Genomic DNA, 17,014 nt, shown 5'->3' with positions numbered 1-17,014 from the left:
GTTAAGATTCTGGAAAATGGAAGATCTAAAATGACAATATATTTTAAACATATTTTCAGAAATAACCCTATTAAATAACAAGTTACAACGGTCCTGGTTTCAAAATGTGTGCTCAAACCACATTGTTAATTACAATTTAAGCAAGCTGCCAAAGTGTAATATTAATCTTCTACTGAGTCAAAGATGAAACATGCAATACTTCGATATCTTAGAAGAAAATAGCTTTATTGAAGCGCTTGCTGCATTGTCACCATCACCACTATGGACAGCAAGGTGGTACATTTAAACACTCAACCACCCACCCTTTACCAAAAGTGCAAAATTTTGTCTTGAAACACAAAAATCATTTTCTTTTCCTTCCCAATTAAGATATGTATCTACTCCCTTAGGTGAAAAGGCTTTGGCATGCTCACTCCCTCTGTAGCTTAGCAGACAAATTTATGGCCCGTGTTTTGCTGGACCAGGATGGGTTGATCCTGGTCTGAGCTGAGCTAGTTGATCTCAGCCAGACTGAAGCAACAATTGGACTAATTGCCTCGGGTTAGGGTGGAATCCAATCTGACTATCAAATTCAACTGCCTACATATTAACAGTTACCAGGGTTTCAAATTGTCAGCTGTAAAGCTTTGGGGTGTCCTGAGAATGTGAAATACGTTATGCAAGTGCAAGTTATTTCTATCCAATGACTCATATTAGGAAGTATGCGTGAAATATTTGTTGACACCACTCTGTCAGCCAAAGAGCCGGAGGTGGAATGGCCGTCGGAACATACAGCCAAACAGTGTATTTTATAGCAAAAAGCAAATCAAACAATGAGTACTTACAGAGTCTATTTCAACAGAGTGTCTATGGACTGCAACAAACAGAAATTGTATCAGTAAAATCAATCCCAGTCACTTACATCAATACAGTCTCCAAGCATGTTGGATGGGTAATTACCCAATCATTCTAGACAGTGCCTTTGGGTATAGCCTTCATGTTTAATGACATTGGGCTAGGCGGTTCCAAGGTAGTAAAACAGGCTTACAATATGTGGGTAAGGTATATTAAGGTGGCAGTACCCACAGAAAGACTCCCTCAATTTTCTCCACTCATGATGGTAACGAAACATGGTTTACCATGTTGAGGGGAGAAAAATGCGAGCCAATGTAAACAGTAAACTTTATATAATTCCTACTCAAGTCTGCAGCATACAGGCAAAACATTTTCATCTCTGGGGCCTCAGTTTGAATTCTGTCAGTCTGAACAGATGAAGATTTCCTCTCTTGTGCTGGCTGTAAGTGACCCACGGTGAAATTACTAATTTACAATCACAAAACTCCACATAATGGGCTGAGTTCGCAATTTGTCAATTCTCACACAGAGCCATCATCAGTGCAGTTGGTCTGGGAAATAATCTGCGATAAGTCGTTAATGGATGTTGTTGGGACATGCTGAAGGGAGGTATTCTACAGCTATCCAGACTGATGAACGGTGTCTCTGTGTACCTGTTTTATCAATGACGGTTTTCAACTTGATGAACAACACAATTACAAACCCACAAACTCAGACAGGCTGGGCACAGTATGGTACCAAAATGTTTGTATAGATTCTACCCAAGCTTCTAAACAAAAGTAAGTAGAATTGCAAATTCAGTCTGAAATGTTGTGGTATGTGTCCTCATTTCCATTGTTTCCTCAGCTGGACATTGCCTGTGGTTTAGTTGTGTTTTGAAAGATGAAGGTGATATTTTCTTTAGCTTTTTCAAGAACAGGATCTGGGAAGTGTTGAATTCTTCCAGAAAAGTGCTTCCAGTCCATCAGATCTGACATAGTAAGGTGTTTCTGGGAACCAGACCTCTCCGAATTATGGCCTAGTTGACAGGTTCTAGGAGCCGGAGGCTTTTCAGCAGTGAGATTAGCTGGAATGAAGAGTATGAGTTCATTTAAATAATATGAATTAAGATGCATCTTTTGACATTTTCATGGCAGATCTGACAGTCACAACTGGTAAAATTCAGCCTTTGGCTATGACATGTTGCCAAGTGGGAAATTTCCGATTTAAGAAAATGTCACAGGGTGAGGCACAGTATGCTATAACATACTGTATGTTCTGGGTATCAGTCAAAGTAAAGGGAGGGATGCAAGATGGGCCCATAGATTTTCAAGGCATCTCTCGGCCCATAAAACACTTAAATCCTAATCGTGTGTCGTATAATTTACATGGTGGTTTTGTCTCTTAGACAGTGTGATAACATCAGAATGATGATATTTCGAACAGAACTATTTCAAGGTCAGCCAACTATTTAATTGATCACTGATCTTTCCAGCTCCATACCAATGATGTGAAGGAATATTCAGCTATCAAGTAACAGAAGTAAACCCAGTAACCAAAACAAAACTCCTGTACTAAAGGCACATTGGCCTAGAAATCTGATGGTCTTTCTTGTGATACAGGCAAAAACGGATGCGATAGTGCCCAATACGGCAAGCAACAGCAATGTGCTGCCTCTGGAAGATATTTTTTTACTAAGCTCATCATGGAGTAAACTATTGCCACTATGCAAACATGGTGAACAGAGTTGATTTGAGAACCGTTTGATTTGAGGGATCGGCCAAATAATTAAAGGCCTATGTGTGGCAAATGATTGGAATCAACTCTGAGCCCGGTTACACAATCACTCGGAATGGCACAGATTAATCAGGGATAGTCAGCCTGGCTTTCTCAAGGGAAAGTCATGTCTTACTAACTTAATTGACTTTTTTGAGGCAGTAACAAAGAGGATTGATGAGGGTAGTGCAGTGGATGTGGTCTACATCAATTTTAGCAAGGTATTTGACAAGGTCCCACAAGATAGACTGGTCAGAAAAGTAAAGGCCCATGAGATACAGGGGAAGGTGGTGAGTTAGATCCAAAATTCGCTCAGCAACATGAAGCAAAATGCAATGATCCAACGGTATTTTAGTGAATGGAAACTGTTTCCACTGGTGTTCCACAGGGCTCGGTGTTGGGTGGGCAGCACAGTAGCACAGTGGGTAGCACTATTGCTTCACAGCTTCAGTGTCCCAGGTTCGATTCCTGGCTTGGGTCACTGTCTGTGCAGAGTCTGCACGTTCTCTCCGTGTCTGCGTGGGTTTCCTCCGGGTGCTCCAGTTTCCTCTCACAAGTCCCGAAAGACGTGCCGTCAGGTGAATTGGATATTCTGAATTCTCCCTCGGTGTGCCTGAACAGGCGGCGGAATGTGGCGACTAGTAACTTTTCACAGTAACTTCATTGCAATGTAAATGTAAGCCTACTTATGACATTAAAGATTATTATTATTATTATTATTATTATTAATAATAAATATTAAAGATTTAGACTTAAATTTGGGAAGTATGATTGGGAAATATGCCGATGACATAAATTTGGAAAGTATGATTGGGAAATTTGCTGATGACATAAAAGTTGGTCCTGTAAGTTATTAGTGAAGAGGAGAGCTTTGAACTCCAGAATGATACCAATGGTTTGGTTGAAAGGGCAGAAAAGTGGCAAATGGAATTCAATCCGGAGAACAGTTTTGTAATGTATTTGGGGAGGGCAAACGATAACAAGAGATGACGCAATAAATGGGAGGATCTTGAGAGGAAGTGAGAGACCTTGTCCACAACTCCTTGAAGGTGGCAGGACAGGTAGATAGAGTGGTAAAGAAGGCACATAGAATACTTTACTTTATAATAATCGATTATTGTCACAAGTTGTCACAATGAAGTTACTGTGAAAAGCACCTAGTCACCACATTCCGGCGCCTGTTTGGGGAGGCCGGTGTGGGAATTGAACCTGCGCTGCTGGCATTGTTCTGCATTACAAGCCAGCTGTTTAGCCCACTGTGCTAAACCAGCCCCATTATTACATGTAGTATAAAATATAAAAGCAGGGGACAATGCTGGAACTGTGTACATCAATGGTTAGGCCACAAGTAGGGTTTTGTATACAGTTCTAGTCACCACTTCAAAGGAAGGACATAATTGCACTGGAGAGAGCACAGAAGAGATTTTTAAAAATATTGCCAGGGCTGGAAAATTGCACCTAGGAGGAAAGGTTAGGCAGACAAGGGTTGTTTGCCTTTAAGCAGAGGAGAGAGATTGAGGTATACAAAATGATGAGGGGCCAAGGTAGAGTAGACAGGGGTGACTTGTTTACACTAGTAGAGACATCAGTTACTGAGGGGAACAGATTTAAGGTGATTGGTCGAAAGATTAGAGAGGATATTAGGAAGAACATTTTTACTCAAGAGGGTGGTGGGTGTCTGGCATTTTCTACCTGGATTGGTTATTGAGGCAGAAACCCTCAACTCATTTAATGGTATCTGGATCAGGGCAGCACGGTGGCGCAGTGGTTAGCACTGCTATCTCACAGGGGCGAGGTCCCGGGTTCAATCCTGGCCCCGGGTCACTGTCCGTGTGGAGTTTGCACATTCTCCCCGTGTTTGCGTGGGTTTCACCCCCACAACCCAAAGATGTGCAGGGTAGGTGGATTGGTCACACTAAATTACCCCTTAATTGGAAAAACAATTGGGTACTCTAAATTTATAAAAAAAGGTATCTGGATCTGCATCTGAAGTGTTGTAATCTCCAAGGCTATAGACCAGGTGCAGGCTATCATTGGTAACTATTACAGTCAAACGAAGCTTGGACATTCAGTATGTTCTTTTTGGAATGGCTATTAACTACTTTTGTCAGGCAGAATCTTACGTTCATAGAATCCCTACAGTGCAAAGTAGGCTATTCAGCCCATCAAGTCTGCACCGACTCTCTGAAAGAGCTCCCTACCTAGGCCCACACTCCGCCCTATCCCCATAACCCTAATAAACATTTTGACACTAGGGGGTAATTTAGTGTGGCCAATTCTCCTAAACTGCACATCTTTCGACTGTGGGAGGAAACCGAAGCACCTGGAGGAAACCCGCGCAGACACGGGGAGAAAGTGAAAACTCCGCACAGACCGTCATACAAGGCTGTTTTATATCCAGGTCCCTGGCGCTGAGGCAGCAGTGCTAACCACCTTGCCACCGCGCTGCCCCTGGAAGGTGGAATTAGAGTGGGCAGACCTGATGGGCTGAATGACCTGTTTCTCTGCTGTTACTTCTCTATGGTTCTAAATTCAGACTTGTTAAGAGGATGGAATTGTACTCCACCTTATATCCTGCCAGCTTCCATTCCTGAGAGTGGGCTGGCAGGGGTGGGGGTATAAAACAGACAGCCATGGTGACGTCGGTGTGCCGATCACCTACCCATCTCTGCAATATTTTACTAGAGCAGCTGGTGCCTGGACCAAATGGAGAGGGTGACTGGGGTGGGGTATGTCCTCTTCTGGCACCCTGTGCCCAGTGGAGGCCCCATCATAAAATAGCCCCCACATCCTGTAGAACCAGAATCCCCAGCCCTTTGGCAGGGCCTTCCAGCCTGGCTGGACAAAAACTTGCCACGTCCAGCTCCATGGCTCTTCAGTGTTCGGGACTGCTTGTAGTCCCAGCATTGGCCACCATTTCAAGGTGCCAGGATCAGAGAGCTTTTTGAAAACGTATTCTAACCTGGGATGAGAGCGATGTTGGCAAATCCAAGATTTATTACCCATCCCTAATTATGTTTGCAGGCAGTCAAAAGTCAACCATATTGCTGTTGTCTGGTGTCACAATCTGTGATGGTGCCATGGTCACTATTACTGAAATAGAGAAGTAACAGCAGAGAAACAGGTCATTCAAAATTGTACTGGCATTAATTCTATGATGTTAGCTCCTGTCAACAAACATCACATGATTTGTGCCAGCAAATTTAATTGCCACCTGAACTTTCTAGCTGTCAGTAAACTCTTATATTACAAACCTAAAATACCCACTTTTTAAATGGTAGCACAATGCAACAAAATGCCAATGGCTTGTATTTACCTCCTGATGCTCTTGAACTCATCCAAAACTCTGCTGCCCATAACGTAACTCAGACTATGTCTCATTTACTCATCACCCTGGACTACCTTTGTTCCCCATCCAACAACAATTTAATTTTTAAAATTCTCATCCTCGTTTCCAAATTTCTACATAGTTTCCTCCCACCCTATCTCTGTAATCTCTTTCATCCCTCAGAAATCTCTCCACCTGTCCAACTCTGGCCTCTCGTGCATCCCCAATTTTCATTTCACCATTGGAAACCATCCCTTCAGTTACCTACACCCTAAATTCTGGAATTCCCTCTCTACATCTCTACCACTCTATTGCCCTTTAAGAAGCTCTTTAAAACAGACTGCATCTGTCCTAGTGTCTCCTCGTGTGGTCTGGTGTCAAATTTAACACTGCTGCGAAGCCCTCGAGATGTTTTAATATGCAATGGTTGCTATGTAAATACCACTTGTTGGTGTTATTCAAAATTCCTAACAGTAACAGTCTCAGGTTTTTTCATCATGAAGTCAGGAGAGGAGCTAATTAGAAATTAGTTGTTTCCCTACAGCGAGAGAGAGGGAGAAAATGGCAGGTGGATCAATTCTCCCAATTCTCAATGGATGGTTACAACAATTTGTGTAAACTAATCTATTCTGAGTTGGGGAGACATTAGAGCATGCTAATAGCCGATAAATATTGGTGGTGGTGGTGAGTTGCCTTCTTGAACCGCTGCAGTCCTCGAGGTATAGGTACACCCACTGTGCTGTTAGGGAGGGAGTTCCAGGACATTGCCCCAGCGACAGTGAAGGATCAGTGATATATTTCCAAGTCTGGGTGGTGAGTGACTTGGAGGGGAACCTCCATGTGGTGGGGATCCCATGTATTTGCTGCTCTTGTCCTTCTAGATGGTAGTGGTTGTGGGTTTGGAAGGTGCTGTCTGAGGAACCTTGGCGAGTTACTGCAGTGCATCTTGTAGATGATACGCACTTCTGTCACTGTTCATCGGTAGTGGAGCATTTGAATTTGAAGGGGTAGCAATCAAACGGGTTGTTTTGTCTTGGATGGTTGTTGAATGTCTTGAGAATTGTTGAAGCTGCACTCATCCAGGCAAGTGGAGAGTATTCCATTATACTAGCCTTTGAGCTGCCCTGACAGCCACAGTATTAATGTGGGTAGTCCAGTTCAGTTTATGATCAATGGTAACTCCCAGGATGTTGACTGTAGGGGATTCTCCAATAGTAATGCCATTGAATGATTGAATGTCAACAGGTGGTGGTTGTATCCTCTTTTCTAGGAGATGGTCATGCCCGGCACTTGTGTGGCACGAATGTAACTTGCCACTTGTCAGCCCAAGGTCCAGGTCTTGTTGCATTTGGACATGGACTGCTTCATTATCTGAATCGCAAATGGTGCTGAACATTGTGCAGTCATCCGCAAACATCATCCCTTCTGACCTTATGATGGGAGGTCATTGATGAAGCGGCTGTTTTATGAGTATCTAACTAAAATACGTTCATGACACTCACCAAAGCCCAGTGCTTACCTAATGGTTCTCCATTTCCCAAACAGTTGCAGTACAGAAGATCATGGGTAAGACAGTTAGAGACTTCATCTAATTTGAAAAGATTTTGAAGTTCTTCCAGGGAAAAGTTGGCACGCTCACTCTTTTTTAGGTCAACCACTGTTCCAGACAAACTTTGTTTACTAACTTGTCGCTGATAAATCTTCTCTTCTATGGTCCCTGTAATGGAAGGATATGTTAAAATGTGTCTGATCATGTAAGTGTAATTAACTCTCATTTGTTGGAGTCAGTTGGTTAAAGACATACACATGGCCAAACAATATCAAACAGTAATGTGGCATTACATTCTGGTTAAGGTATAACAATCCAGCTGAACAACGAAGGGAAAATTAATAAATATTTGAAGCAGATGAAGATACAAGGTTATGGGGAGTTTGTATGAAGAAGGGGTTAGCTTTATAGATTTCATAGAATTTACAGTGCAGATGGAGGCCATTCGGCCCATCGAGTCTGCACCGGCCCTTGGAAAGAGCACTCTACTTCAGCCCACACCTCCACCCTATCCCCGTAACCCAGTAATCCTACCTAACCCTTTTTTGGACACTAAGGGCAATTTAGCATGGCCAAATCCCCCTAACCTGCAAATCTTGAGACTGTGGGACTAACCAGAGCACCCGGAAGAAACCGACACAGACACGGGGAGAATGTGCAGACTCCGCACAGTCACCCGAGGTTGGAATTGAACCTGGGTCCTTGGCGCTGTGAAGCAATAGTGCTAACTACTGTGCTACCATGCCGCACTAGTCTGAGCAAAGGGCTAATGCAGACACTATGGGCAGAATTCTCCTATCCTGCCCGTGGCAGGGTTTTGTGGAGAACAGGAGAGGAGAATCAAGTGCCAGGCAAAGACAGAAACTCGTCGGCATAAAAACAATTTGCAATCCTCCCAATGGCGGGTTGGTTATCCCGCTGCCTAGTGGCGTGAACAGCATTTGCGTTCATTAACATCTCACCAATGCTCATCAAAACAGCAGCTTGCCGGAATCTCCTCATACCTTCCAATCTTGCGTCATGCCAGCAGGAAATTGTTGGCCACAAACCCATTCGAAAATGAGTGGTTTTGCACAAATTGGACCTCAATTCACTCGTGACTTTGAGGTGATTGCAAAATGCATAGCTAACCTACCTATAGTGTTGTACCGCTCTTGTTGCGATGAACACCACTCTGCTGGGGCTGTATTGCTCCTGTTGTTTGCCAATGTTGTCCAAAAGGATACCACTGTGCTGTGGCAATTAAGTCAAGTTTCCACCTTCAGACACTGACCAGCACTGTGTCGGAGGTTAGGGAATGCACGGGTCTTCTCCCAATAGCTGACAGTCTTGTCCATGACTCTGCTGTGGTACTCAGACAGGTCTCCATTTTCATAAATGAGCTTTGGGACTGAGCGTGGGTATGAGGAGATGGTGGAGGAAACTAACACAAGGTGGGGGGGGGGGGAGGAAACAGGGATGGAGGGCTGTGCAAGAGCAGCAGGATGCGGGGTGCAAAAGGGAAGGAGGGTGGAAGGCAAGGAGACATGGAGGTGCAGGAGAATGAGCAACAATAGTAGACTGAGGGGTGGTAAGTTGGAACCCGACAACGGTACATGGAACGCTGTCAAACTTGGGGGGGGGGGGGGGTCAAAGGGATACTTGGGGCGCGATTCTCCACCCCGCTGCACTAGTTTTCTTGTGTGGCGAGCCCCCGCCGGCAGCAGGATCTATCATCCTGCCAACCGACCAATGGTATTTCCCATTGTGGACACCCCCACACTGTCAGGAAATCCGCGAGCTTGAGTGTGCTGTCTGTGAAACGGAGGATCACGCCAACGGATAATGCAGCCCCATATTTTTCACTGGAAGGGGGTGCACGAAGACTCCAGAATGGGGGTGCGAATTGTTAGTGTAGCACATGAAGGATGGGTCGCACAAAGCCTCAGATAGTAGGGAGAGGGTGGTTTGGTGCGGTCACTACAGTCTTTAGTCTTCACAGCAATTGGGAACTCTGCAAACGTCCAAGCCCTTGATCTGGGACGTGCAGTCAGGAGTCACAGAGCACAGACACTACTGCGGCGATATGGAAAGGAATCACTGGGAGCATGGTGAGCTGCAAGGAAGAGCAAGGACTGTGTCCTCCAGAAGGATAAAGTCCAGCTTGGTGTTCAGGCCTGTCTCAGTCCCTGCCCCTGGACTTGACCAGCTCTGTACTGGTCTGCACAGTGAGTGATGGTCACTGCGCATACCTGCAGTCTGTAGATTGTAAACGTAATAGAGGGGAGAAAGGGGGGGGGGGGGGGGGGGGAAAGAGTGTGAAGCTCTCCTGGGGGTTGTTCAACTCAGTAGGTGAATGGACACACTGTCTCTAGATAGAGGTACACAATGGGCATGTGCAAGTCACAGGTGAAGGGTGAGGGTGAGGAGGGGGCACCGGAGAAGGTAGGAATCAGAGAATTTACAGTGCAGGAGGCCATTCGGCCCATCGCGTCTGCACCGGACCTCACAAAGAGCGCCCTACTGAAGCTCACGTATCTACCCAGTAACCTCCATTTAACATTTTTTGGACACTAAGGGCAATTTAGCATGGCGAATCCGCCCAACATCTTTGGACTGTGGGAGGAAACCGGAGCACCGGAAGAAACAAACGCAGACACGGGGAGAACGTGCAGACCACACACAGATAGTGACCCAGCCGGGAATTGGACCTGGGACCCTGGAGCTGTGAAGCAACTGTGCTAACCACTGTGCTACCGTGCTGCCCAGCAGAATGTCCAGCACAAGAATGGACAGTGGGAGAGGGAGTATAGAATTCCATCTGGAAATGGAAATAAAGAACAGCCATCTTGCTGTACCACAGTAATGGCACTGGCTCAAAATAAAAGTAACAGTGAGTCTGATCGGGAGGGTCAGAGGCTGTGTGGGAGGAGCACACTGCTGGGTTATGGGGTCTCTTCTGGGGGTGCCCTCCAACTTGTTCATGTCACAAGAGTGAACAGGAGTCATCTTAGAAAGGAAGAAGGCTTCCTTGGAAGAAAGCGACTGAGCCAATGTGTTCACCAGAATTGGCACTTTTTTTTTAATGTTTTTTATTAAGTTTTCATATTTTATATCCAACAAATTACAAATTATTAGAAAAAAAACACGAAAAATTAACATGTATATTTACAGGTAAGCATCTTCATAATAACAACTGTGGCCGCCCCCTTTAGCCGGCATACATATTTTACATTCCCCAATATGGCCGAGGCACATGTTTATAGGCATTTATTTACAGATTGGTTTTGGGCCTTAGCTTGCCATCAAACCCCCATAACGAACCCGATTCCTGTCCATTTTCCCCTGATTCTTGGCCACCCGACTATTCTTCCTCTTGTTCGTTGGCCATAAACAGGTCCCGGAACAATTGCATGAATGGCTCCCACGTTCTGTCTGACCCTCGGATGGCGAATTTGATTTCTCCATTTGGTGAGATTCCAAGAGGTCGGACAGCCAGTCTGCAGCTCTGGGCGGTGCTGCTGACCGCCAGCCAAACAGGATTCTACGGCGGGCGATCAGGGAGGCAAAGGGCGTCCACCCTCCTCCCCGGGAATAGATCTGGCTCGTCTGAAACCCCAAAGACCGCCACTATCGGGCATGGCTCCACCCTCACCCTCACCACTTTGGACATAGCCTCGAAGAAGGCTGTCCAGTACTCCACAAGTCTGGGGCAAGACCAGAACATGTGGGCGTGGTTGGCCGGGCCTCTTTGGCACCGTTCACATCTGTCCTCCACCTCCGGGAAGAACCTACTCATACGGTTTCTTGTTAAGTGGGCTCTATGTACCACTTTTAGTTGCATCAGGCTGAGCCTTGCGCACGTGGAGGTGGAGTTGACCCTATGCAGTGCTTCGCTCCAGAGTCCCCACCCTATCTCAATCCCCAGGTCGTCCTCCCATTTCATTCTTGTTGCGTCCAGTACGGTGTCGTCTCTTTCTACCGGTCGGTCATACATGTCACTACAGTTCCCTTTCTCTAGGATACTTGCGTCCAGTAGGTCTTCCAGTAGTGTCTGTCGTGGCGGTTGTGGGTACGTCCTTGTCTCCTTTCGTAAGAAGTATTTGAGCTGCAGGTACCGTAGCTCGTTCCCCCCGGCTAGCCGAAATTTCTCTGTCAGTTCGTCCAGTGTTGCGATCCTGTCGTCCGTGTATAGGTCCCTGACTGTCAGTGTCCCCCCGTCCTGCCTCCACCTTTTGAAGGTGGCGTCAGTCAGTGCTGGTGTGAACCTATGGTTGTTGCAGATGGGAGCCTTGTCCGACAATTTGGTCAGGCCAAATTGCTGCCGCAGTTGGTTCCAGGATTGGAGGGTGGCTGTCACCACTGGGCTGCTGGAGTGTTTTTTGGGTGGGGATGGGAGTGCTGCCATGGCGAGGGCCCGGAGGGAGGTCCCCATGCAGGAGGCCTCCTCCGCACGCACCCACTCGGCTTCTGGCTCTTGGATAGAATTGGCATTCTTAATGGGAAAAGATGATAGCCATGATGTGGAGGTGCCAGCGTTGGATTGGGGTGAGCACAGTAAGAAGTCTTACAGCACCAGGTTAAAGTCCAACAGGTTTGTTTCAGACGCTAGCTTTCGGAGCACTGCTCCTTCACCTGAGGAAGGAGCAGTGCTCCGAAAGCTAGTGTTTGAAACAAACATGTTAGACTTTAATCTGGTGTTGTAAGACTTCTTAATGGGAAAAGGGCATCCACTCATTGGCCATAAACAACTGATTGGTCATTACAATGCCACATCAGAGATTGAAGCACAGAGCTAGCTGGTCACAGGGTCAGTCATCTCACTGACACATTATCATTCCACATAGGGCTCCTGATGTCAGATTTCTGATATGCAATCTTGGCCACCTCAACGTGTGCAAACTTCTCAGGAACAAGGCTGTATCAGCTACCATGCAAGTAGGACAGGAAAAGTCGTGGAGCCTTACATTTCCCAGAGGTTTCATATTCAGAGCGTCACTTTCTCGACCCGTTAACTATTCTTGTCTTCAGTGTTCCATTTCCGAGGGACAGCAAAAGGACAAATGGATCCCGAGCTCAATGCTGCCTTTGTTAGAGTTCTAATGTAATGAAGATGGTGAAGGAGGCAGAGACGAAGCGAGGGTCAGGGGAAAGACCCAAGACAACATTGACAACTCGCCAGACCTCAGGGTTCTTTTGTGGAATAGTTTCCTACTTAGAAAAGAGTGAGAGCCAATGCCGGACACGTCTGTGCTTGTCACCAGTTCTGGAACATCACATATGCCACATTGTTCGGGAAGGCCTGACGCCATGTGGGGTTAGAGGCCATACTCTGCCAGTGGCTTTGAAGGTGACCACAGTGCAGCATTTGTTTGACTCTGGGTCTTTCGAGGGATCAGCGGGGAACCTGTGCGGCATCTCGAGTGCTCAACACATCAATACGTAAAGGAGGTCATAGATGCCCTTTACAGGAAGGCCCATTATTATGGCAGGTTTCTCATAAAATCGCCAGTGCAGGAGACTACGGCCCTTTAAGTCTGCACAACCCTCCAAAAGACCACTCTACTTGGATCTATTCCCCCGTCCAATCCCTGTAACTTAACCCATCAACATCCTGGGGGGTTACCATTGATCAGAAACTGAACTGGATTAGCCATATTAATACTATGGCTACCAGGGCAAAGTCTAGGAATCCTACGGCGAGTAATTCATCTCTTGACCCCCCCCAAAGCCTGTCCACCATCTACAAGGCACAAGTCAGGAGTATAATGGAATACTCTCCACTGCCTGGATGAGTGCAGCTCCAACAACACGGAGGAAGCTCGACATCGTCCAGGATAAGGCAGCCTGCTTGACTGCTACCCTTTCGCAAATGTTCAATCCCTCACCACCGATGAACAGTGACACCTATGTATACCATCTACAAGATGCACTGCAGTCACTCACCAAGGTTCCTTAGGCAGCACCTTCCAAACCCACAACCACGACTATCTAGATGGACAAGGGCAGCAGATACCTGGGAACCTCACCACTTGGAGGTTCCCCTCCAAGTCACGCACCAACCCAACTTGGAAATATATCGCTGTTCCTTCACTGTCGCTGGGTCAAAATCCTGGAACTCCCTTCCTAACAGCACTGTGGCTGTACCTACACCTCAGGGACTGAACAAGTTCATGAAGGCAGCTCACCACCACCTGGCTGGGGATCACTACTGTAGGAAAGGGGGGGGGGGGGGAGGAAATCTGCCCCCCCCCCCCCCCCCCAGCAACCTAATAGGGATCACTGCTCCATAACGTCATCAAATATTGACAGTCACAGTAAGTCACATGCCGTCTGCTCATTGATTGAATCTCTATTCTCTATTTTCTAGGCACCAGCAGATCTCTGCCCACAAGCTGTCCGAGCTCCCAGACCATGACTGAAGAAGTCTGGAAGAACCTCGGCACAACATCGAGGGCCGAAGGGCCTGTTCTGTGCTGTACTGTTCTATGTTCTATGTTCTAACCGTCGGGTTAACTTTCTGGAGAACCGCTGACTGGCACGTCCGAGAATCAGTCGAAGGCAGGGACAGCCCAGATCTCCAGCAAACAGATGATGAGCCTCTGGAGGTGGCCACTAATGCAATGCTGGGATACAATAGGCAGCGGAACATCAGGTAGAGATTCGAGACTCACTTAGCAGACTGGAGCTGGAGTGGAGGATGTCCATTGTGTTCTAATGGAGGAGTCCATTGTGTTCTGTCTGATGTCATGGCTCAACATGCGAGTTCCTCAAGGCCACCAGCAAAAAGTTGGGGACCGTCATGAAGACCTTTGTGCAACAGGTCTTGTCGTATTTGCACTTGGCCCTGCATTCCATGGCCATGAATCCTGGTGGCCTCCATCAAGATGCGGGTGACGTGGAAACAAGGCACCTTGATGCTCTTCCAGGTGCACCATCTTGTACAGGAGTCAGGCCGGGGCCCTCGGGCACTGACGGGGAGGATGAGCATCAGCGGGACACTCAGGAGCCTCCTCTCAGGAGAGTCCAAGGATGTGCAGTCACTCACATTCCCCTCTGCCTGTGACCTCATGTACTCCAGCTGCTCAGGCCACCGAGGACGCTTCTGCCCTTGAATAGGAGACACTTAGCAGGCAGGGTTCCTCTAGGCGACGAGCCAAATGAGGACGTCCACCAAGGTTATCACAGACATCAGGCTGCTTCCACCTCTGCTGTGGATGTCAGGTTTGCTCCCAGGTATAGTGGTAGGGTTGGGATTCCTACAGTCCAGAAGGAGGCCATTTCAACCCATTGAGTCTGCACCGACCCTCTGAAAGAGCACCTTACCCTAGGTACACTCCCCCGCTCTATCCCTGTAACCCTACCTAACATATACATCTTTGGACTGTGGGAGGAAACTGGAGCACCTGGAGGAAACCCACTCAGATATGGGGAGAAAGTGATAACTCCACACAGACAGTCAACCAAGGTGTGAATCAACTCGGGTCCCTGGCACTATGCCACCGTGCTGCCTCCATCCACAGTCCAAAGTGCCGGTTAGGATAGTTAAAACATTTTGATGTTGCTCTTGGGTCATGGGTGTGCTATCACTGTAAAGAAATTAACTTTTATGAATACATTTGATGGTTATATGAATGTTTTGGTCAACTGAAGGCGTTGTGAATTTGTACATTGGAATCCTCTTCTGTCGAGGTTTAGCCATCCTCATACTTAGTATCATGTCCCATGTAAGATTGACATGTCAACCTCAGTTGAACTAGTCTCCATACCCCGGTGTGATGTTAAATCTTTATTTTAAGTGTGTGATATAAGTATCTCAACTCTTCTTCTCAAGGAACACCATTGAGTGCGGGCAACTCATCAGTGTTAATATTCTAGCAGCATTTGTGTCTGTTCAGTTGTAGTGGCAGAACACAAAACATGCACAGGAGGTGGAGATCTCTAGGCACCGCATCATGTCCTCATCTCAGTCGCAGCAGTCTTCGAATCATCAGATTGAACCCATGCTGCTGACCACGCTCTACATCACTGTCTAGCCAGCTGAGCTAAACCGGCCGACGGCCATGTCTCCTTCTTCCATGACATCATCATGCTGATACTGACCCACAGCAGCCTCTTGATGTTCCTGGGCCTCTGTATCTTCCCCGTCCAATAAGCTCTCACACGCCTCCAGTTCACCCTCTGGCAAGGGATCACCTATTTGCATTGTCAGTGCAACACACTGAGATGATGCGTGAACCCCTATTGGGAATGTATTGTTGTGAGCCACCCAAGTGATCCAAGCATCTGAAGTGCAACTTCAAGAGTCCTCTGTAAGGGAAAGTGTAGAGATGCTAGCCATTGAATTCAGTGAGGGCAATGGTTATCCCTCCCCCAGTCGGTGATCTTTTGGACTTGTGTATCAGCTTGGCCTGTATGAGGTCGAAAGAAAGACATATGATCAGACGGGATGGAGCAGAGGTTGGGAACATGCATGTCCCCTGTGTTTGGTGAACCCTCCCCAGAAAGGTCAGAGGATGGAGTGTGAGCAACATGACAAATGGGATGGTGTTGATGTGGAAGTTTCCATGACAAATATGTGTCCCCCACTAATAGATGTATGAGATCCCTGAAGAGAGTAGTCATTTGAGTGCATGGTACCATGATGAGAGTTTGACATTGGGGGGAGTTGAAGGATGACTTACCCTGACGGAGCGGACAAGATCATTCATCCTCTTCTCGCACTGGATGGTGTTTCAGGCATGGTTGCCAGCCACGCTTGACCTGCTCTGCGACAGACTCCAAGAATGGAGACAAGAGGGTGGTATGCTTCCTGGAGCCATTCCTGGGATGCAGGACATGCCTTTGTGCCCGCAGTACTCTGATCAAGGCCTTGAGGGCCTGGTAGGTGAATTGGGGTTCTGCCTCCTTCTTGAGGCTTTCGGACTTTTTCTGGTGGTTGGAAGACATCTCTGCACATGTCGTGAAGACAGGTGGACTAGAGAGGGTGAGGTGGCTGTATTAGACTGACGTTTAAAAATGGTTCCCAGAGCTTCGGCCCCTGCCAGCTGATGACGGGCAGATGAATCAGCTCTCTATCTGTCAGGTGATTCAGTCCAGTACTTGCCTGCAGTAATTAATGAGGAATTGGTGATGAGTTCCCGCCATTCCAGGCCAGCGGGGTGGACGTCGCTGAAACCGGCCGCTGCCGCACATAGTCTCATCAATGGAAAATTCAGCCCTATGAGTCAAATTGGCTTCAGTTGTACTTTAAATTTATGTATTGAAGATCTTGTTGATGGACCTTCTGATAATTATGGTTAAGCAGATAATATCTTCTTGGTCGTACATTTTGTACATGGTATTCACATTTGTGCAAGTTTAAGGACTGCAAAATCTCCGGCCCAATCTATATGAAGTTTTGTTTGTGTGAAGATTTCCTTCAAGGGCATCCAGAATTACAACCTACAATGTTACAATATGTTCTATTTCATTCTATACATGGTAGCATACTATGTTAGAACATCAATATTTTGTGACATGCAGTGGAGATTTAATCCCCATTCCACTGAATTTCTAATCTCAGTTTT

General features: G+C 46.7%; 1 protein-coding gene across 3 annotated transcripts in view; it reads right to left on the bottom strand.

The window, feature by feature from the left end:
* Positions 1 to 204: 204 nt before the first annotated feature.
* Positions 205 to 17,014, bottom strand: part of rad54b (RAD54 homolog B) — a 213,489-nt gene continuing 196,679 nt past the window's right edge. For all 3 annotated transcript variants that reach the window (XM_038809014.1, XM_038809015.1, XM_038809016.1), the window contains exons 13-14: positions 7,437 to 7,634; positions 205 to 1,900 (exon numbers count right to left, since the gene is read on the bottom strand). In XM_038809014.1, coding sequence (XP_038664942.1) covers positions 1,677 to 1,900; positions 7,437 to 7,634 — 422 coding nt within the window. In that variant the 3' untranslated portion in view covers positions 205 to 1,676. The remainder of the gene's footprint in view (positions 1,901 to 7,436; positions 7,635 to 17,014) is intronic.

The sequence above is a fragment of the Scyliorhinus canicula genome, chromosome 10 (assembly GCF_902713615.1).
Source record: "Scyliorhinus canicula chromosome 10, sScyCan1.1, whole genome shotgun sequence".
Classification (NCBI taxonomy): domain Eukaryota; kingdom Metazoa; phylum Chordata; class Chondrichthyes; order Carcharhiniformes; family Scyliorhinidae; genus Scyliorhinus; species Scyliorhinus canicula.
The sequence above is the reverse complement of the archived record's forward strand: the minus strand, read 5'-3'. Positions and strand labels throughout refer to the sequence as shown.